The sequence below is a fragment of the Acomys minous genome (assembly GCF_964271855.1).
Source record: "Acomys minous genome assembly, chromosome: 15".
Classification (NCBI taxonomy): Eukaryota; Metazoa; Chordata; class Mammalia; order Rodentia; family Muridae; genus Acomys; species Acomys minous.
This window is the reverse complement of record NC_140497.1, coordinates 12,498,389-12,519,824: the sequence shown is the minus strand read 5'-3', so window position 1 is coordinate 12,519,824 and position 21,436 is coordinate 12,498,389. Positions and strand designations below refer to the sequence as shown.

At 45.8% G+C, this 21,436-nt stretch overlaps 2 protein-coding genes across 5 annotated transcripts in view; one reads left to right on the top strand and one right to left on the bottom strand.

Moving 5' to 3' along the window:
- MCPH1 (microcephalin 1) overlaps nucleotides 1-21,436 on the bottom strand; it is a 208,454-nt gene that overhangs the window by 90,392 nt on the left and 96,626 nt on the right. The gene's annotated exons all lie outside the window — the stretch shown is intronic.
- The window catches only part of ANGPT2 (angiopoietin 2), a 50,989-nt gene that overhangs the window by 20,234 nt on the left and 9,319 nt on the right, over nucleotides 1-21,436 (top strand). The window contains exons 2-5 of the mRNA XM_084759306.1: nucleotides 7,707-7,862; nucleotides 11,342-11,463; nucleotides 15,986-16,218; nucleotides 18,022-18,152. Coding sequence (XP_084615432.1) covers nucleotides 7,707-7,862; nucleotides 11,342-11,463; nucleotides 15,986-16,218; nucleotides 18,022-18,152 — 642 coding nt within the window. The remainder of the gene's footprint in view (nucleotides 1-7,706; nucleotides 7,863-11,341; nucleotides 11,464-15,985; nucleotides 16,219-18,021; nucleotides 18,153-21,436) is intronic.

Here is a 21,436-nt window from a genome sequence, read left to right as displayed (position 1 = left end):
GGAAATACAGAAACAGAGGACTTGGCTGGCATCTGTCCCTAGTGGCAGCACACAACAGGGCATACTGTGGGACATGTTAAGTCCACCTTCAGGCCCGGGCTCACCTCATCTTTAATAAGTAGGATGAACTATTTTATTTCCCTAGTGACAGACACATGGAAGAAACCTGTGAAATCTGCATTCCACTTATTTACTGAGGTTAAAAAGAATTTCTTCTCCATACTTTGGCTGCTCCAGCTGTCATGTCTGCTGTCCTCTTGTAGGACTTCAGCTGGCATTTCCGGTCTGCCTTCTCACCCTCTCCGATGGGCCTTTTTCAAATTTGCTGTTGCTCTCCCACACAGCCACCACACAAATTGATGGCTTAGAGCTATAATCAAAGGCCACATTTGACACAGCCCAAAACCCCACCCCACCAAGACTGTTCTGTCAGCTGGCAGATTCTGGACACTGGAAGAGAGACATTTAAGGTTTCTGAGCCTCAATTTCCCCTTATTGAAGAGCCCTGATAGTGCCACCCTGCCATTACAGGGCACATTTCTGGTGACCATTTTCAACCCTTGGGGTCATTCTCAGAGACTGGCCTTAATGTGGACACTCCTCCAAGACTTCTGGCTGACTCCACTCTCTGAGAACAGAGTGGGAGCCTTTGGATTACAGCCCATGTGTCTACAGGGCCACCAGTGACCACTGAAGGACAGATCTTAGGGTTCCCTGGGTCTTCTGGGGGTCTTACCAGCCACCAGTGGGTGGCCAATGGAGCCCTCTTGTTTGTACTGACTGTCCCTCCTTGCTGGCTTCCTCAACAATCCTCCATGGCCACTCTCTGGGACTTTTTCCTAAATAAACTTCCTGTATGCCTGCCTAGGTCTCAGGCTCTGATCCTGGGGAAACCCAGGCTAAGAATGTGAGACTCCACTGAGACTTACAAAACAAAACAAAAGCATTTTGCTCCTGCAGTGTTGTCCCCTTTGCTTTGCATATGGACACCTGGTCTACCACATGGTATCCCTTGATCCATGGGTCTCTGTAGAACAGAATGGGCCTGTGCTCTAACAGCTACTAGAGAAACACATATGGCACTTTTACAAAGAGTGATGTGCTAAATAAAATGGCCACTCCACTCTACAAAGCTTCATTTAACCTGCATACATTCAGAGTAGCAGCTGCTGACGGGAAAAGCCGTGGTATCAGGAGGAAATGACTAGAGGTTTTAAGGGGAGCCACATACTTCCTTTCTAGATTTGGAAGCAATGATAGTAGGGTGGACACAGCAGCAAATGGGGTATAGGTATATGTAAAGGTACCCCAACAACACAGCAAATGAACACATCACAGAAAGACAGGAACAAACCAAGAGTGACTTGACCGCATGCAGCATGCAGGAACACAGATTTGGTTGAGTTGTATCATCTCAGTGGGGATAAGGCTGCCAACTGACACCAGCAGTTCCACCTATGGCATCTTGATGCACAGGAGTCACCAAGATGATGCTTAGTGTCATAATACTGATGAAAGGAGTAAAGAGGCTAGCTTGTCTAAATCTTGTGTCAGATAACAAAATGCTGCTCAGGTTAATCAACAAAAAATAAAAATGTGGGTGAGAGGGAGGAAAAAAAGAAGAAGCACTGGAGTGTTCTTGGAAGGCCCTACATGGGATGGGGTCTCGTGGCCAAGGCAAATGGAAGCTCGTCTGCTGTTTAAGAAAAGTCCTATGAACCAAGCATCTGGGAGCCAGGGCCAGAGGTCCAGTTCCTGTCTACCTTCTAGAGTAGGCTGACTTACACTGAATATGCAAAGGAGGCAAGCTTGGAGAGCAGAGGTGGGCGACTTGCTCTGACATGTGTGTCCCTAGGTCATACAATATAAGATGGTGTCTATAAGCAAGGTAATCAGGAAGACACTTGCTTCCCAGCTCTGGGGGCACCAGAACATGACCTATAACCCATGGTGATGGGTCTTTTGTCTACCGGCCTCCCACGTATATCCTAGGAAGGCAAAGATTTCTCTGAAGCGTGAGCCGCCTGGCCCATCCCCTTTCATCTCAGCATCCCCCAGCAACACTGCTGAGAACAGATGCTTAGGCAGCAAAAGCTAGAGTCCTGAAAACCAAAAGCAACAGGGCAGTGCTTCGAAGAGGGGGAGGGCCCCGGCATTGCCAGTTTTCTATCTGGAGACCTCTACAGATGCCTCAGCGTTCCCGTGACAAAGGCTAGAGAACACTAGGTCAACAGCCACGTCCACACAGCATTCCTGGGCTTCATAATCCTGTGTTCAAAATTTCAGACTAATTATAAGATCAAATGTTTGGGTTGTTGGTTACAGAATCGCTTCCAGCAGTGGATTTAAAAACAAATTAAACGGCACATTAAAAATGTATCCTTGATGCAGGAGACGGAGGGGGAGCATATGAACGCAGGAGGGGACGGGCTCAAGGGACAGGTGTGGTGAGCGATTCTAAGAGCAGCATCTCTATGAAGAAGAGCTCCGGGCTCCCTTCTTTGGGTTCTAACCCTGATTAATACAAGAATGTAAGAATGGCCTCAGATGGAAGCTTAAAGCCAATTTTATTAGAGTTTAAAAGAGAAAAACTCTAGCGCAGGCAAGCCGTCCATCTCAGCAGCTACCCAGAAGAGAGGAGTGAGGGAGCAAAGGGGAAAAGCTACACTGTTTAAGCCAGCATGGAGGTCGGTAACACGGTGGACAGGCAGCTATAGGGCAGCCACAGGAGCTATGAAGAGAAAGAAGCCCAGAGCGTCAGGAGAGACATCAGTGGGAAGGGGAAAAGTGACTGTTTTCTGAGTAATTCAGAAAAGTTGGCAGGCTTCCACAGCAGCATGGCCTGGCTGCGCTCTGTAAGAGACTGAGTTAGGGCTGGGAATTTGGGGACAGAAAAACAGTACCCCATTAAAGAGCTAATTATTTCTCCTATCTCTTTATAATGGCTTAAGGTGACCCTGCCTTCCTAGGGGTGGTACTGTGACTAGGTGATCGACCTGGCCCAGATGCAATGCTAGGTCACTACCCAGGCCAGAGACTCCATTCTCTTGAGCAGGAGGTCTTACTTTCTTAATCTGCCTGTATTGCTGCTCTAATATTTACAAGCAGGCGCGGGGGGGGGGGGGGGAGGCCATGTGCACACAGAGCTGGCGACTGCTCTGCTTTGGTTTGCACATGTCTCCCAAGGGTTTGTATGGTGGAAGCTTTGTCCCCAGTGTCACAGTTTTTGGGAAATTGTGGGACCTATCATTTGGGAGTCTAGCCACAGGTCACAGGGTTGGGGTGGGGTGGGGGCAGTGTACTAGGAAGGGATTGAAGTTGTTCTCCTGGGACCCTGGAGTGTCGTTCTAAAAGAGCAAGACTGTCCCCTCCTGGTCTTTCTGGTTTCTGTCACAGTATTAGGCCTCTCCCTGTCACATGAGCTCCTGCTGTGATAACCTGTGCTGCCATGTTGCCAGGGAAACTGTGCATCATGCTCTGTAGGCTTTGAGTTTGCCAGACAGAGCTAATTGAACCCAGGGCCTTGCACATGCCAGGCAACACTTTCTTACTGACCCACTTCCACTGAACCTAATTAAACCTCTTTACTTTCCAAAGCACCCAACCTCTGTCATTTTCTTGTGATGACAAGACAGACTAACACAGAGGTCAAAAAGAGTACAGGATGCCAGTCCTGAGCACTACCAACTGAAAGAATGGAGATACATTTATAGGCAAAGTCGGGGAACAATGTGAGCCACAGACAGACCCCATCTGTATTTGGTTTCTCTTACTCTGAAGGCTAGGTGGTGGGAGAGAAGGCAGGGGCTGCCTTAGGGTCCAAAGGAGAAGTCGGGGCGGGGAGACACAACCATGGAAGAAGAGGTCACTGAAGCAGAAGGAAAGAACAACTGGGCATGGCAGGCCTCATGAGCAAAATAAGCGCTTGGTAAGGTGAGACAGGAAGATCAGAAGTTCAAAGCCAGGCTTGGCTACAAGAGACCTTATCACAAAATAAAGGCAAAAAGCAAAGAAAGATCCTCCTTCCCTTTTTGTCTCTCATCTGTTGGAACAGTTATAGTATTTTTTTTTTTAACACAGTGAAAAGATGGCCTACAATGTGTCCAAGGAAACGTCAAATTATTTTTAATTTTCCAGGAAAACAGGGTTACTCGGATGGACAGAAAGTCACCAGTGAAAGGGAATGGGCCACTCAGGTTTACCCAGAATCTACAAATGGGGCCACTGAGGTCTACCTAGAATCCACTAGCATTTTCAACTAGAATACGCCATCGCCAAGGGACTGACATCAGATTCCTAAACTGATGGCAGTTCCACGTAGTGGCAGATGCAAACTACATCTGGTTTCCTTTTTCCAGCAAAGTGAGAGGCGACTTTTTTTTCCCCAGTCTGAAAAATAAAGAAACTAGCTAGAGAGATATTTTAATGTACGATCACTCTGCATGGCTGTCTCACAATAGAGTACGTTTCCTGTCAAGTCTGCTCATTCAAAAGGCTGAGGGAGTAATGAAAAGTTTGAGAGGATATTTGACATTATACACACGCACGTATGCATGCACGCATGTGCACACACAGGTTAATGCAGTTTATTCTGACAGCTTGAGCTGTGCTGAGTTGTATCAGGAGTATGTCCAACATTGAATGACAATGTTCTCCAACTACAAAGTGACGACAGGCTGCAGGGTCAGAGCACAGAACCAATAAAGGACCAGCAGCCCAAGGTCCTTTGCCCATTAGAAGTGAACCTCCGAGCACAGGCTGACCTCATTCAGCTGACCGGGCATCTAGCCAGAACGTCCACCAGCCTCTCACACATATACAGGGATCTTTCCAGAGACCCTTGTGCCCGCGGAGCACAGTCACCACATGATCACAGGAAGCTGATGTCAAAGGTCATGAGTACGTGAAGCCTCCCACGTGGCATCAGAACCGTGGGCCTCTGCCGGTAGGCTCAAGGGTCCTGGAGCAGCCGAGTGGGGGTGACAAGAAAGGGAGGCCATGGGAGAGCAGTTCTCTTTACCCCCTCCTCCTTCAAGCTGACTTCTTACGCCAGGATGGGCTTCGCTGAGCAGAGTTCTGTATGTCTGGGTTGTGACTATAGGGATTAAAAGCCTAAAGAGTCACTGACCAGAACGACATCCCAGGATGACCAATTAGAAAAGAATGAATTTACACATATGTCCAGAGACAGGGCAGTGTCCAGGTGGAGCCTCATGTCTGCAGTTAGCCTCGGGTTCCCTGCGATGCCATGATTTGTAGATAGACCGCTGTACGAAGGAGCCCTCCATTTGGAAACGGCCGTCTTCACGTTATCATATGAGCAACCACAGCCTTCCCATCTCAAAATTAGCGCTAGTCTTTGGAAAAGAAAAGCAGCTTCTTTTGTCATGACATCTGTGGGAGACATGGCTGGTGGTTATAAATTTTGATTCTGGGCTTTCTGTTCTTTTCATGGTGCTGGGGGACGGCACTCAGGGCCTTGTACGTGCTAGCCAAGTGCTTCACCACCAAACTGGAACCCCTGCCCTAATTCTGGGCTTTCTTGCTGGCCAAAATGGCTGTGAACCAAGTGAAGGGGGTCTGTTTGTAAGCAGCAGGAAACCCAGGGCGGGCTCAAGCCACCTCTGAGCTATATATCCCTGTTGGCTGTTAAAAGGCTGGAAGGTGTGTAGGGACCTCGGGGATGAGTTAACACTGTGCTTGCAGACTGTGCTCACCCTCAGCTCGTCATTCAGAGCCCGTGGAAACACCAGAGAGTGGCTGAGACATGGAAAGCAATCAGCAGACATCAACCGCTGTGGTGAGGCTGCTGCCGCTGTATCAGTTTAGGAGTGTATGCTTCCTTAAGCAGGCACAGCCTCTCAGAACTGTATTTCAGTGCCTCTGGGAAAACTGGGTCACATGATGTAACTGTTCGAGGGCCACTTTCCCCACCTTGCAGGGGCCAGTGTCACAAGAAGGAAGTGCGTTGAATCGAGACATGAGCATTGCACACACAGTATCCACACACATGGCTGTCACACCTCCTCCTCCTGCTCTTTCTCCCTCAGTTACTGACCTTTTAGAATTCCCTGTCTTCCAGCTTAGAAAAGGATATAGTAATGGAATGAGGGAAATTTATTTCTAAAAATTAAGACTTCTGAAAAAAGTCTTCCAGTTCTAATTTTAAATTGCATCTTGAGTTTAAATGCTCCATTTATAAACAGTCTTCTGTCTCTTGACAGTTGCAACCACATTTGACCCAGAAGGTTGAAAATGGGGAGGGAGGGGTGAGAGGGTTTATGTCCCTCTCTAGTTGCATGCTTCAGAGTGAGAAGAGGGAAGCCAAGACCTTCACGTACACTAGCCTGGGGGGCTGTTGTTTCTGAGAATGGCTTTAACTAATACAGGGTCAGGGCATCTTCCTAGCTCCAGACTCTCAGCAAACATCTCTGTAAATGCTGTCTTTGCTGGGAATGGAGAAGAACTAAGCGCAGAGGACAGTTTTGGATGACTTGGCCGTGACCCAGTCTCACACGTGCAAACTGCTGCCCATGCAATCCTGTAAACAGTGCATTCCAAGCCAAAGCAGAGGGAAGAGGAGAGTGCATTGAGAAGGATACTCCACTGAGGTCTTGGGCTAGGCCAGCATGAGAGGCTAGCCTGCTTGCTATACACAGCTATGGCAGCTTTGCAGCATTTCATCTCTGTGTCATAGTGGGGGCTTCACCCTCATGTTTTCAGAAATGACCAGAGAGTGTTAGGACATGCCTCGCTGTTGGAGTCGATCTGCTCAGTAACCATGAAACACTGGTCAGCAAGGAGTGGCCACTAACTATCCAGACAGATCGTGTGGAGGGTGGGAGACTGACAGACAGGGCACTGCCAAGAGCAAACACACAGCGGGAACAGCACATTTATAGTACAAATCCATAGCAGCTTTTATGAGACACACTGAGTCTCAAAAACAAGAAAGCCGTGAACACACAGGAATGAGCTCTCCTCCGCCCATACTATGTTCTTACTCTTAAAGGAAGATGTTAAGAAGCACTGGTTAAACTGGACGTGGTGGCGCACACCTTTAATCCCAGCACTGGGAGGCAGAGGCAGGCGGATCTCTGTAAGTTCGAGGCCAGTCTGTCTACAAAGCTAGTCTGGGACAGCCAAGGCTACACAGAGAAACCTTGTCTTGAAAAGAAGAAGAAGAAGAAGAAGAAGAAGAAGAAGAAGAAGAAGAAGAAGAAGAAGAAGAAGAAGAAGAAGAAGAAGAAGAAGCAGCAGCAGCACTAGTTAAGGTTTCAGAGGAACTTTGATATCTGAATGGCCCTATAAACACAATGACCCTCCATAGAAACTTCCAAATTTTAAAAAGGCACTAGAAATAGCTCTCATATTCAGTTTAATAATAATAAAAAATAAACAAAACCCCTTATACTTTGTACAAAAAGAATTTTTAAGCACTAAGTAGCATCCTCAATGATGTAGAAGCATGGTCTCCTCTTTGAAGTGTTCAATTGACTCATTGAAGATGCTAATTTACATACAAGGGAATCAGTGTCCAAAGGGGGATGTGTTAAGTCATAGCGCTAGTGCTCCTGGCTGCGGGAGCCACCTTACTTCTTTAAGCAAACAATGTTTTAGGAAGGACGGCAAATGACAACCATTTAGGAACAAGGCCTCTAACCTCGTGACTAATGGCCGTCTGCCCATCCTGTGCCCCTTCCTAGCTGGAGAATTACATCCAGGAGAACATGAAGAAGGAGATGGTGGAGATCCAACAGAATGTGGTGCAGAACCAGACGGCCGTGATGATAGAGATCGGAGCCAGCTTGCTGAACCAGACAGCGGCACAGACTCGGAAACTGACTGACGTGGAAGCCCAGGTGAGTGACAGGCAGGAGCTAACAGCCCACGCGCCGGGGGCTGCCTGTGCAGTGGGATAATGGAAAGCTACTGTGGAGGAAGCGCGGTGGCTTCAGCACTGAGGCGTTAAAGGACAGTCGAGGTTTTCATTTTCACAACTGTGGCTAAATTTAATCTCTTCTATCGGGACCTTCTAGCTGTTTGCATGTTATCCACAGCTTAATACTCGGAGATAAATGTTCCTTTGCTTTACTGGCCTCTTCTAAATGCCAGACATTATTTTCATATCCAAGCTCCGCTTGTTTTTAAATCTAGACCCAGGGCCGAGATAACCGCTAATGCAGTTAGTGGAATGGATTCACGGAGGAAGTGAATGGATTACTGACGGAATAAAGGTGGCACAGACAGGGCACGATCTGGAGCCAAGAGCCCCATAGGAGAGTGGGTGTGGTCAGGTGCTCCCTTTTCTGTAGGTCTGCGTCCTGAGTCTGGATCCTACTTCTTAGAAGCTTCGGAAGTTAGTGTCATTGTGCTCTCAACTATGTCAATCCTTAAAAAAGAAAGAAAGAAAGAAACAAACAAACAAACAAACAAACAAAGAAAGAAACAAAGAAAGAAAACAAGAGGGTCTCCAGTGTAAACCACCCCAATATTTGGTACCCACTTGCTGCTTTAGATAAGAGGAGCAACTGCTAGATTTCAGCACAAGACAACAGGCCTTATATAAGAAGACCCACACGCCTCTTGTGTCCCAAGACACCGCTAACACGGGGACAATCTCCTTTCAGAGACTCTCTAAAAAAATTGTTTTTGTAGAGAAAACAGTAGATCAAAAACTTTCATGGAAAACAAAGTAAGCAATTATTTGCTTATCATCTTTCAACAATATCAGGCGTTTAGGGGCGATATAAAGAAACACACATTTCCATAGTTTACAAGGTACTGAGATTTAATCTTGCTTCTTAGTGTTAACGTGAAGCCATACAACACGTTAGAGAGAAACAATGTGTCCATGTATCAAAGCCAATTGATAAAATAAAACAGTAACAGGGAAGTGACATTCTGCAGCTTTGACAGTAACTCTGGGCTATCATGCTTTTCCAACACATCCAGTAAGTACAATGTAACGTTTCTTGTTTTTTTTCTTTTTTCTTTTTTCTTTTTTTGATACAAGCAATAAAATAATGTTAGGACAGAGACCAACTATCTAAACCTCTGTAACATCCTGTTACAGGATCACAGGATTTAAAAAGTGCCACTGTGAAGTTAGACATCCTATGACTGAGGCTAACAGGAAAACACGCCAGGGATGGAGAGAAAACAGCTGCAGGATCCAAATAAACATAGCGGCATGGGTGAGCCTGGAGGAAGGACATTGAGAGGCTAACTTAGACTCTCAATCTGGTTAATGGCAACCATTAAACACTTACGGAAAGATGGAATAGGCTCAAACTAAAACATGAGTTTGTCTTGTCATATGCAAAATTCTTCTAGAGTGTCAGAATGAGATTATTAAGCACCATACATAGTTAGAGGTCTGAGATCTTATAGCCATCACTGACCTGGACAACTTGGTACCAGCTAACTTAGAACCGTGAGGTCTGTTGAACCATACCACCCCCTTCAGAAAAATGATGTGAAGGCCACTGAGATGGCTCAGAGGGTTAACGCACTTGCCACACAAGCATGATGACCTGAGTTTAATCCTCTGAACCCATGTAAAGAAAGCTGGAGGTGGGGGTGCCCATCCATAAGGCCAATGCTCCTAAAGCAAGATGGAATGCAGAGACAGAACTGCCCCGATGATTGGGGGCCGACTAGCCTGGAGCACATAGCACTGCAGACGTAAGAGAACCCCTCTCTCAAAAAGGCAGAAGGAGAAAAACATGTTCTAACAACGTCCTCTGACCATCACACGTGTGCCATGACATGTGCATGCCTCCACACAGATGCCACCCTCTCTCTCCTCATACACATACACACATCACTCATAAATCATCTTTCTCTGCCTCTCCTCAAATCTGCCCTCATCTTATAATTCTCATGAATTAATTACGAGACCAGATTGTCCCATTCTTTAAAGAATGAACAGGTTTTGAATGTTTGTAGAGAGAAGACGGAGGCCAAGACTGAAATGATGGCATTGCTAACACAGCCCAGTCCTTTGCTCGTTTCCAGAAGCATTCTGCTCTGACCTCAGCCAGGCTTGACCAGGACCAGACATGCCTGCCACCTGCATGGTGAGACAGGCCAGGGCTGTGCTGATGACTAGGACCCCCATGAACAATGATCCTTTTTCAAGGTCCCTGGTTGCTGGGCAACAATTCAGACTTCCATGAACAGGTGATATCACATCCTGAGTGACACCACACAAGGATGTGAGTAGTTGATTCTTCCTGCTGGGAGGCAGCCAGGCACCAAAGAGCCCACACAATAGGCCACACTGGCTTCCACTGGATATTGAGATTTCACCATTCCCTAATTGGCCAGAGAGACTTTTAAAATAGGAACAAGAGAAACAGAAAAGAAAGAAAGAAAAAAAAAGGCTTAACAAGTGGGTAAAAGCTGGGGGGAGATGGCAGACTCGCAATGAGCTTTTACTGTCACACAAAGAAGTGTGTGACGTTGTTGCTTTGTCCACTGACAGAAAGAAATTACTTAAATAAACTTAAAAATGATTAGATTTCTTTAGTTTGCATGCATTCATGGTGTGTGTGTGTGTGTGTGTGTGTGTGTGTGTGTGTGTGTGTATCTGTATGTGTAAGTACAATTTGCAGGAGTTGGCTCTATCCTGGGGAGTGAACGTAGGTCACCAGGCTTGGTGGCAAGTGCCTTTACTTGCTGAGCCATCTTGCTAGGCTGCGACAACTTTTTTATTCATCTATATTTTTTTATCTATTTTTTTTAATATCCCCATTTGTTATATTATGTAAAACAATAAGATAGTATAGAAGGAGGAATATAATATATTATTTGATACCAGCTATTTCCCAGAGCTGTTACTTACTACAAATGGATTTAAAAGTTAACACAGCTACGTGTGCTCCATAACGTGAAACTCTTTAGGAGCATAAACAACGTGCCAAGCCCAGATGGGGGAGGAGCTCTCTAGACCCCATCCCTTACTGAGGAGCTACTGGCAGCTGACTGCTGCTGGGGAAAGTAGAATCATTTTTTTTTCTTTAAAGTGTGTGGGCACTGGAACCTGTCCCATGCTGCAGTGGACACCCCCACGCCCATACTTATATGGGTAGCCGTGGATTTGGCTGGATGTTAAAAAGAAATTTTGGGAGGAGACTGTGTTTGGGGAGGAAGTTGGAGGATGGAAAAAGCAGGAGTAGATCTGATCATGTTTTGTGGTATAAGACAAGACAGTTGGGTTAATGACTAGCACGCTCTCTGACCACTCTGAGGACTGAATGGAGAGAAAGGGCTTACTTACATCATACTACTCAAGACAGGCAGTCCTTTTTTATTTTTTATTTTTGGTTATACACAGGTATTAAACCAGACAACAAGGCTTGAGTTGCAGCTTCTCCAACATTCTATTTCTACCAACAAACTGGAAAAGCAGATTTTGGACCAGACCAGTGAAATAAACAAGCTACAAGATAAGAACAGGTAATAATACTATAAAAGACTTGAGATTCCGAACTGTGCCCTTTCTAGGCACACAGCCTGCCTCCCGTGACCATAAGCATGGCTTCCCCAAAATGATGGCTTCCTGCTTGGAGCATGTATGGGTCAGAGGCCCTGAGAGCAAGAGGCAAGGAGAATTTCTGAAAATACCTCAAACTTCTGATTAATCCTGAATTTTGGTTTTCATTCTGGGCCTGTAAAGACTCAGGCAGAAATCTTCCAAATTGCCTCAACAATACGCAATTTAATCCACATGTAGAAAACCTAGTGGGGCTGTGAAGTAACACCGCCTGAGTCCTTCAATATTAACTTTAACATATTTCTTGGCCTTTGGTGGAGAGGGTGGCAGTGGTGGGGTGTGTTGGTGTTCTACACTATGTAGTTCTGGCTTGCCTAAAACTTACCATGTAGAGGGGGCTAGCCTTGAACTCACAGAAAAATGCCTGCTTCACTCTCCCTAGGCTAGCTGGGACTAAAGGTGTGCATTGCTATGCCTGGTAGGGACCTTGTTTCTTGCAAGATGAGCCACACAAGGAAAGCTGGGAGAGCCTCTGTGGTGTAACACTTTCTTCTTAGAACGTATGAGATCTGGAGACTTTGACAGCTCAGCAGGTAGAAGTGCTTGCCAGACAAGCCTGACAACCTGAGTTCGATTCCCAGAACATGCGTAAAGGTGGAAGGAGAGAACCAGGTCCACTAAACTGCCTCCTGGCCTCTGTGTACAGCAGTGGCATGTTTCCACCCCCACGCCCTTGCTCATTAGCATGCACACATCAGTACATACCTTAAAAGCCTTGCAATGGAGCGAAAGGGAACATCAATGTGAAATACAATTGTGTTAAATTTTAAATTAAATATTTAAAAATCTCCAAGATAATCTATATGAGTGCAAACTGTTTCCACATGTTTATTCTTCTGGGGGACAGCAGAGAGTAGTTTTACAATAATGTAGTGCTTACTTCCTTGTTTTCAGTCGAGCCTGGATCTTACATGGAGAATGGCCCTAATAGCATTTCTCTTTCTTTATCCAGAAAGTGGGGTGGTCAGTGAACATGGGTTCACATCACTCTCAGAGTTAATCAAGAATTAAGCTGCAGTTATTTTTCATGTTCTCAGGGTAACCGGGTTTACTCTCTCTTTTACTTAGGATCTTTTAAAGCAAATAGATTTTTTTTTCTTATCTGAACAGTTTTCTTTCCTATTTTAAGTTTCCCTTCTGCACAGTAAGAAATGAGAACTTGAGACTATAATTGAGACACAACAATCTTAGCTTCCCTTGGCAAGACTCCTGTGGATGCTGGCGGCAACTCTTGCCATAAACACGCCGCCTCTCAGAAGTGTGGCACTGCTCAGCTTGTTGAATAACTTCTTCACAAGGCTTCAAAATCAGGTCATTATGCCCGCCACACCATCCAGTGTCTTCTCTGTAAACTCTCCATCATTAGGCTGTGTAGGGGACTGGATCTATAGTCCACTTTGGATAGCAACATCCATGGTTCCCCAAGTCCCTTACATAAGACAGGACAGTATTACCCACAGCCTGCATAATCCTCCTCTATGGTTTAACTGGTCCTATGTTGCTTACAGATGATACATAACATGGTGTAAAACTGTGCTCAAATTAGGCTGTACTACCTAGGGAGTAATATCAAAAAAAGAGGGGGTATACAAGTTTGGCATGGGCGTACCCCCAATAATTTCAATCCCAGTGTAGTTGTATCCACAGATGCAAAGCCTGTGGCTTTGAAGGGATGACTGTATTCAGTGTCAGTGCTTGCTTTTTTTTCTAGAAAAGTTCAGCTCTGGCTCCTTATTTTATACCCCCTGTTGGAATAGACTTTGCTACACAGAGAGAACTGCTTTGAAATACTAGAAACTTCCTTTACATCTTAAAATTCATCTCAGGATTTGGTGGAATTTCTTTGTCAGTCAAGCCTCTTCACTATAGAGAACCGAGTTTCCAATCACGAGGCAGCTTGCTGTGCTTCCTTAATTCTTGCCTAGGTAAACCCTGGCATTGCTGCCTTGTTTAAGCACTTCCTATTTCCCCGAGTTTAACTGACCTGGGTCAGTTAGTCTGTGCCTTTCCAATAGTTAAAATCACTTTGTGTTTATTTATGATGACATCGTGAAGTTTCTCCATAGAAGCCCTTGCTGCATGGATCTAACAAAGTGAACAGTCTCAGCTTGACCTGTTAAACATCCACCTGAGGTGCTCTGTGTTCGAGCTGCCTCCTGGGGATGGGCACACAGTCTGATGTACCATAAAAACCCATCAGGAGAAAGAACACATGGAAGAATCTTACAAACTGAAAAAACGGTCTTCTCTTTTGTTACAAATATGCAATAGAATAAAGCTTCCTCGTCAAAAAGTCATGACATTTCCTTGATGATGTCAGATCTGTCGATGGCTGTTTCCTGATTTCAATTCTGACCAGCTTAAGATTTAAAAAGATATGACTAGAAAAAAAAGTGTTGTTCCAAATTCCACAAATAATTTTCCAACAATCTTCAAAAAGTCTTCAAACTGAAATTTCTTTCTTCATAGATTCAAGTAAACCCCAAACTATTTCTCAGGATCAACAATTCTCCCCAAATCCACACTATTACACCTTTAGATTCACCAGATGAAGTTCAATTTACCATGCGCTTTTCATTTCATCTTCCTCTGTTCTTCTAAAAATAACTAACTCTAGGCTGTGTACCAGTGTCACGAGGCATGTAGTTGGCGCCAACTGTACGTACGTAGGTGCCGAGAGGCAAAGGGTTACAGCAAGGTTCTCCGCTCTTCCTTTGACCCCACTGACAGGAGTGGCAGCCACAGCCTTGACTGCAGGAGTTGGGTCCTGCGAGCAGCTCACCATCTTAAGTGACTCACATTTGTGTAATCCTACGCACTTGGGATTGTTTTCTCTACTTTAATATACAGGGATGGTTCCTGGTTAAAAAATCAGTATACCCTTCACTGAACCTATGCATCTTTTTAAACTAAGATCAGAAGTAACTATAAAAAATGTTAACAAAACCTTTTGGGACTTTTATGGCATAACTTTGTCAAGTCATTTTTAAGCAGCTCTTCAAGGGGCTTGCTTGGGCCACAGGTGTTGAGCACCACCTATGTGAGACAGGCTGGTTAGACTTCCCAGAGAAGAAAGGGATCCACATCAAAACAACAAAAACAAAACAAACAGACAAACTAATGGACATGGAGTTTAGAGTAAGAGAGATCAGCATTTGAACTGACGTCAGCAGCCGCCTGGGTGCATCTGCAGGCTTGCGATTTATTGTCTCTAAATTTTATTTATGTTCAATTTGCTCTTGGACAGGCAATAAGATTTTTTAATTTATTTATTTTATATATATGAGTGTTCTGTCTTCATGCACACTAGAAGAGGGATTCAGATTCTATTATAAATGGCTGTGAGCCACCATGTGGTTGCTGGGAAATTGAACTCAGGACCTCTGGAAGAGCAGCCAGTGCTCTTAACCACTGAGCTCTCTCTCCAGCCCCCAACAATAATGTTACAAATAATATTTCCTAAGAGTCAACCAACAGTCTATTTGTGCTTTTACATGCACTTATTCCTTGGACTGCCCTCTTGCAGTGGGTAATATTAATCCAGCTTGCAAATGAGGGAACCATCGGGGTGAGCCACTTAATCTCATAAAGCCAGAGAGCCAGGACTTAACCTGTGTTGGATACCCACCTCCATTATAGAAGAACATTTGCCACAGGGCACTGAGAGACTAGCTGCTGTTATTATGACTGATATTTACATGCAAATAATTAAGGAGCAAGGGAACACGTGACCAAAGGTCCAATTCAACCCCCCTGCTCTCACTCAAGGAAAGGACTCTGTAAGCATAGCTTGCTACAATGCCACCTTCCTGTGAGCTCGTGGCAGGCAGGGGTTGTGATACTCACGGTCTTCTGCCAAGGCCCTGTGTATTCTTGCACAGACACAACTGTATGCTCTCTCAGGTTTACACACATACACATATGTACACATAAACCTAAATAATTCATCTGGGCAAACTGAAAGATTTCTTGGGCTATGAGAAATCTTTCTTTTAAAAAAAAGTTTTTAAAAGATCTCTTTATTTTTATGTGTATGAGGTTTTGCCTGCTTGTAGGCATGTGAACCCTGTGCATGTCTGTGGTCTGCAGAGGTCAGGAGAGGGCAATGGATGCCCTAAAAGAGGGGTTATGGAAGGTAGCTATGCTTACCACAATTCATCCAGAAGAGGGAGCTATGAGTAATTGTGAGCCACCACAGGGCTGCTGGAAACCAAAGCCAATACGTCTAACCACTGAGCCACCCCTCCAGCCTCCAAACTGCCCCACTTTATACTGCATTTTTAATCAAACACCTTGGCAGCACGGAAGTCCAGGAACCAGAAAGACTTATTGGCTTTGGAAAGGATGAGATGTTATCGAGTACTTGGCTAGTAAGGTCCCAAGGCGCCTGGCGCCCCCTTCACTTACAAACGCCTTCCCTGTAAGCTTACTAGAGAAGAAAGTGCTGGACATGGAGGACAAGCACAGCGTGCAGCTGCAGTCAATGAAGGAGCAGAAGGACCAGCTCCAGGTGCTGTTGTCCAGGCAGAGCTCTGTCATCAACGAGCTGGAGAAGAAGCTGGTGACTGCCAGCGCCAACAACTCGGTCCTTCAGAAGCAGCAGCATGACCTGATGGAGAGGTTCAACAGCTTGATGACCATGATGTCAACGCCCAGCTGTGAGTAGTGCCTCGCATTCCCGGCAAGAGTCACACAGAGCACGGGGGAAGGACATGTATTATAGTGATTAATTACCATGAAGCACAGACCCCAGTTTGGGTGTATGTATGCACGGGCACGGGCACATACGTACATGTGTGTCTAGAGGGGGTCAGACAACCTTGGGTGTCGATCCTCAGGCACCATTCACTTTATCTGTGGAGACAGAGTCTCCCACTGGGGCCTGGAGCTCACCGGCCTGGGAGCCGCAGAGATCTGCACATGTCCCGCTCCTCAGCACTGAGGTTCTAGGGGTGTGCAGCCATGTCTGGCTGTGACTTTGGATGTGTGTTCTAGAGCTCAGACTCAAGTCCTCATGCCTGCGAAGCACATCTTTTACTGACAGCTGGCACTGCAACCCCCAAAGATCGTCTTGGTTCAAGGCTGCAAAGTTCTCACCTTGAGCTAATTCCCTCTTCAGTTAAATGGAGGAGGCTGGCAAGTTATTAAGCCATAGAGAATCTTTCTGTGTTTGACTTTCAAATGGACAAACTTCCCTGGGCCCACAGGAAGGCTAGAGACACAAGGGAGCGCCCCTCCCCCACTCCCACTCCTCATGATGGGTGCGTGGTGGGCAGCACTAGATGCCAGTTCCTATCGCTGTCCATGCCCTTAAGGAAAATCTGCCTTCTTCATTGCCTTTTCTACTTGTTAGCTTACTTAGTTATGGGGAGTGAGAGGTGAGGGAGGGACGAAAAGAGAATCTCCAGCCATTAATTAAAGATGGAATTGTAGTGTTTTTTTTTTTTTCTGTAAGACTTTTTTCCCTAACTGAATTTGCATTATTGCTGTGGTTACTTCGCAATGCCCCCTTAGCTGCTGCATGTGGCATGGGTGTGGTTGTAGGAAGAATGGGAAGTTTAAACAAGGAAGGCATAATTGAAATCTGACAAAAATGTATAAGCCTATGAGCATGCATGCAGAGGCCAGGAGAAGATGCTGAGTGTCCTGCTTTGGCATTCTCTGCCTTCTCTAGAGACAAGAGTCTCTTACTGAACCAGAGCGAGGCTGGCAGCTAACGAGCGATAGGAATCTTGCTGCTCAGCCCTGAAGCTGCAGTTCCTGGTGTGTGCAGCCACATGGGGATTTTTATATAGGGGCTAGGATTCAAGATTTGGACCTCAGGCTTGCTGAGCAAGTACTCTGCCCCTACGTGGAGCCCTCTTTTCAATACCCTAGAACAGATTAAAGACTTAGCCTCAGACATACAAAGAACAGCCAGTGTGTACAACTCCGACTTCAGGGGCAAAGTGAGCCAAAGGGACCTGGGGGTGACGGTGGGTGGGGTGCTGTTTTAGGTGCCCGCTCCCTTTGCTCTTTTATAATGTTTGCCTTAGTCTAGTCAAGAAGGGATTTTTTTTTTAAAAAAAGGAGTGGTTCATTACAGCTCATTATGAAGTACCCACGTTACACACAGTTGATTTTAAGAGGGAGTAAGGAACTGGCACGGTTCAGTGGGTAGACGTCCTTACTAGCCAAGACCCATGTTTAGATCCCCAGGACAAATGTGGTAGAAGGAGACCTGACTCCTGTCACACCCACACCGTGGCACACGCACACACAAATAAATAAATGTAATTTTTAAAAAAAGTTAGCAAGAGACATCTTGTACTAATTTTCCAAAATGACAGTGCAGCATGCTGTAGCTGTGGGAGTGAGCACAGTCTGCCCTGCTTACACGAGAACAAATGTCTAGGTCTTGATAAAAGGCTTCTCCTGCACTCACAAACCCTGTTGAAATGTCTGCTGCTTTTTAAACACAGCTAAGGGCTCTGCTGCTGTCCCTAAAGAAGAGCAAACCACCTTCAGAGACTGTGCAGAAGTCTTCAAGTCAGGCGTCACCACCAGTGGCATCTACACACTGACCTTCCCCAACTCCACAGAGGAGATCAAGGTAAGGGAGGGTGTCCCATGGTATAGCTGTGGGGGTCCCTCAAGTAACCCCTGAGCATCCATGCCTTGTGCTCATGCCGAGGGCCCTGCCGCTGCTGGGTACAGAGAATGGATGCTGAGCAGCCCCACGTCCCTCCACAAATGCGCCCTACTGAAATGACGCATACACTCAGGCGTCTCCCTCAAGGTGCTGGTGTCATCTCATTAATTGTAGAGACTGTATCTTCTCCAAACTGAAGCTGGAATAACCCGAGTCTGACTTTTGATTACTTAACAAGCAATAGTTAAATTGCATTTTGGCGTGAGCTCACTGAGAACACACCTGACAAAGCTGTCCAGAAGGGACTCATTTACAGACACTTGTCATACAAACTGTAGAAAGATGTGCACTCAGCTGCCAAAGTTCAGTAAAGTCAATCACTTTTACTGAGGCAAGAGGATTCCTTGAGCCCAGAAGTTCAGGACTAGCTTGGTAAACACGAGACCCCTTTCAGCAAAATCACAAAACAAAAAAATACGTGTTACTGCTATGACAGATTTCTTTTGCACCATTGGCCATTCTTCCCTGAGAACGCATACGGGCCGAGCACAGCACATGGCACCAGCACCTTTAGCATCTGCCGTGTTTCACACCAGGGTGCTGGCAGCTTCACCACAGGGACAACTGTTTCCATATGAAGTTGCTCACAGGGTCCCCAGGAAGCTTGGAACCCCACAGCTCAGAGTGGGAGACTATGACCCTATCCAATGCAGTCCAGAAGACCTGAGCACAGGGCCCAAGGGCACAATTCTTTTTCCTCTCATATGGAAGAATTGAGTGCAGTGTCTGGCCCATCTGTAGAGAGTAGACAGAACCCCAGCCCTGTCCAGCAGTGCTGGTTAAGACCCAGGCAGATGACGCCATCCACAGGCAGCCTGGTTTGCCGACTTGCCCTGAAGAAGCCCTGGGAGGCTGTATCTCAGAATAAAGTCTTTCTGTGGCTTCTCTGAGAGTTCTGATGCGGTGAACCGACACTGCATGAGAATCAGAGTGAAGGTTTATGCAAATACTGCATATGCTGCACGCTGACAGCTATGGCTGCATCTGAAGTAAAAGCAGCTACACCCTGAGTCAACATGACTCCATAAGGTGCGCAGGAAGCTGTGTCAAAATGGAAATCTCAGAGGCTCCTAGAAGTAGTATCTTTTTGAACTCAGTATTATCTATAGAATTTTAACATGGTATATCAAAGAAAAATATAAGCACTTAGGAGCTTAAAGATGTGGAATTTGAAACGGTATGAGATACTTTGATTAGGAATTAAAAAATGAACACTGTGCTATTTAGATTAATGTTTCCCAAAGAAATCTCTCTAATTCATTCATGCTGCTTTAAACCAACTCTGGGAATCACTTAATGTCCCTGGTGCCCTAGAAGTGGAGCACTGGGAGGAGAGAAACTGTACAGCTTGCTGCGGAAGAAAAGCCAATAACCCTTGACCAAGGGTCTCCACCCTCTCTGCTGTGCAGCCTGCGAGACAGCTCTTCGCATTCTGGTGTCTGCCACAAGATGATAATGGGGACAGGAACAGCCAGAATGGACAGAGGCTACAAATGCTCTTTACGGCTTGTGGATCTGGGACAACATAGTCACACAGTCACACTGCTCTAGGGACGCTTTTATGGCTTAGTGCCTTTTCCTGCCAACCCCGTGTTACCCTCACAGTTTGACAACCACAAAGACGGAAAGATCCAGGACGCTGATCATGTGTCTAGGTCATGGTTAGAGAGAGACTTATATTCCCTTTAGATAGTCTCAGTAAAAGTAATCCATTTACACAGCAGGGAACAGTAAGTTTTTCAAATCCTCAGTTTCTTTTCTAAAATGCCTGGCTAAGGGCGGTGTGGTGACTTAGTGGTGGTAAAAGTGACTGCTAGGCAAGCTGCAGGACCTGGGTTGGGACTACGGTGTTGTGGCTCCTGGATCACAAGGTGGACAGAGACAATCAACCCTCAGAAGTTGTCCTCTGACTTCTACTTACATGCTTTCACCTCGCCCCTGTCTGTCTCTCTCTCTCCTTCTCTCTCTCTCACGCATGCACATACACACATGTTCATGCCCATACACACATGTTCATGCACATACGCACATGCCCATGCATCCCCCTCATCCACTAATAAAATAAAGATTTTAAAATTAACTGGGCCACATGGTATTGTTACCTCTAAACTTCCTTCCAGACCTGAGGTTCCATAAATGACAATGTGACCTTGTGTTACTGACCTGTCACCCCACCTTACATGGTGTGATAGTACCAGAGATGGCCCTGGAATAGATGATATGTGAAGCCAGCACAAGGGGTCATGGCAGACACGGCAGTCTAATTCAAAGGAAAGCGTGCTTCAGTGTTGCAGCGTCACACTGATATTACGGTCTTGGGTATGCACGATGCACACTGCAAGGGGCATCCGTGAGGAGCACAGGCATGTGCTTTGCTAGTTAGAAGCACAATTGTTTCCTTCCCTGGGTTTCTCAGGGGCAAGGCTCCCAGTGCTTATGGACGTCTGCTATTTATTCACTTCACCACGGCCTGAAGCTGGAGCACACAGCACTTAACTCAAGCATTACTTGCTGAACAGCTTCGGGCTTTGGGTCCCCGTGCCAGGCACAGGCCTGCAAATCAAAAGCAAAATCACTAAGTGCCTCCAGGTTTGTCGTAACCGAAGTGGTCATGCCCTGCCTGACTACAGCTGCCTTTCAGATCTTGGTCTGATCCTTGTCATCCTGGCCATGTGGACACTCCACTAGAATGCTATCTCCTTTTGCAAATTTCACAACCCAGTGAACCATAATTGGCTGTTTATCACAATTGCTTTGTTCTTTATTTCTTAAGAATTTAGACAAAGTATTATGAGAATGTTCTAGTAACTTTGTCATGGTCACTAATGGAGAATAAAAACATGGTTCGTATAATTTATTTATGTGCTAGCGGTGACCCTCAATGGTGGAAGTCTTGCTTCTGACTCCCACAAGATAAAATGGTCCCCTAAACAGGGAAGAGCCTCTTTTAAATATCATCAAGCAACTAACTCTATTGTGAAGATTTTGACACCAAGGAACCAGATATTATTAGAACAAGGGCAGGCTCACTACAAATACTTCTTCCCATTCTACCAACATGCCACCTAGGGTGCAAGGGAGCTAACGTGTGTGCACAACCACTGGGCTCTTAGCTTGATGTAGCCTGTTTAGTGTACTAAGTGGGATTTTAAGAAGACATTTTGATAGAATGGTGAAACACTGGC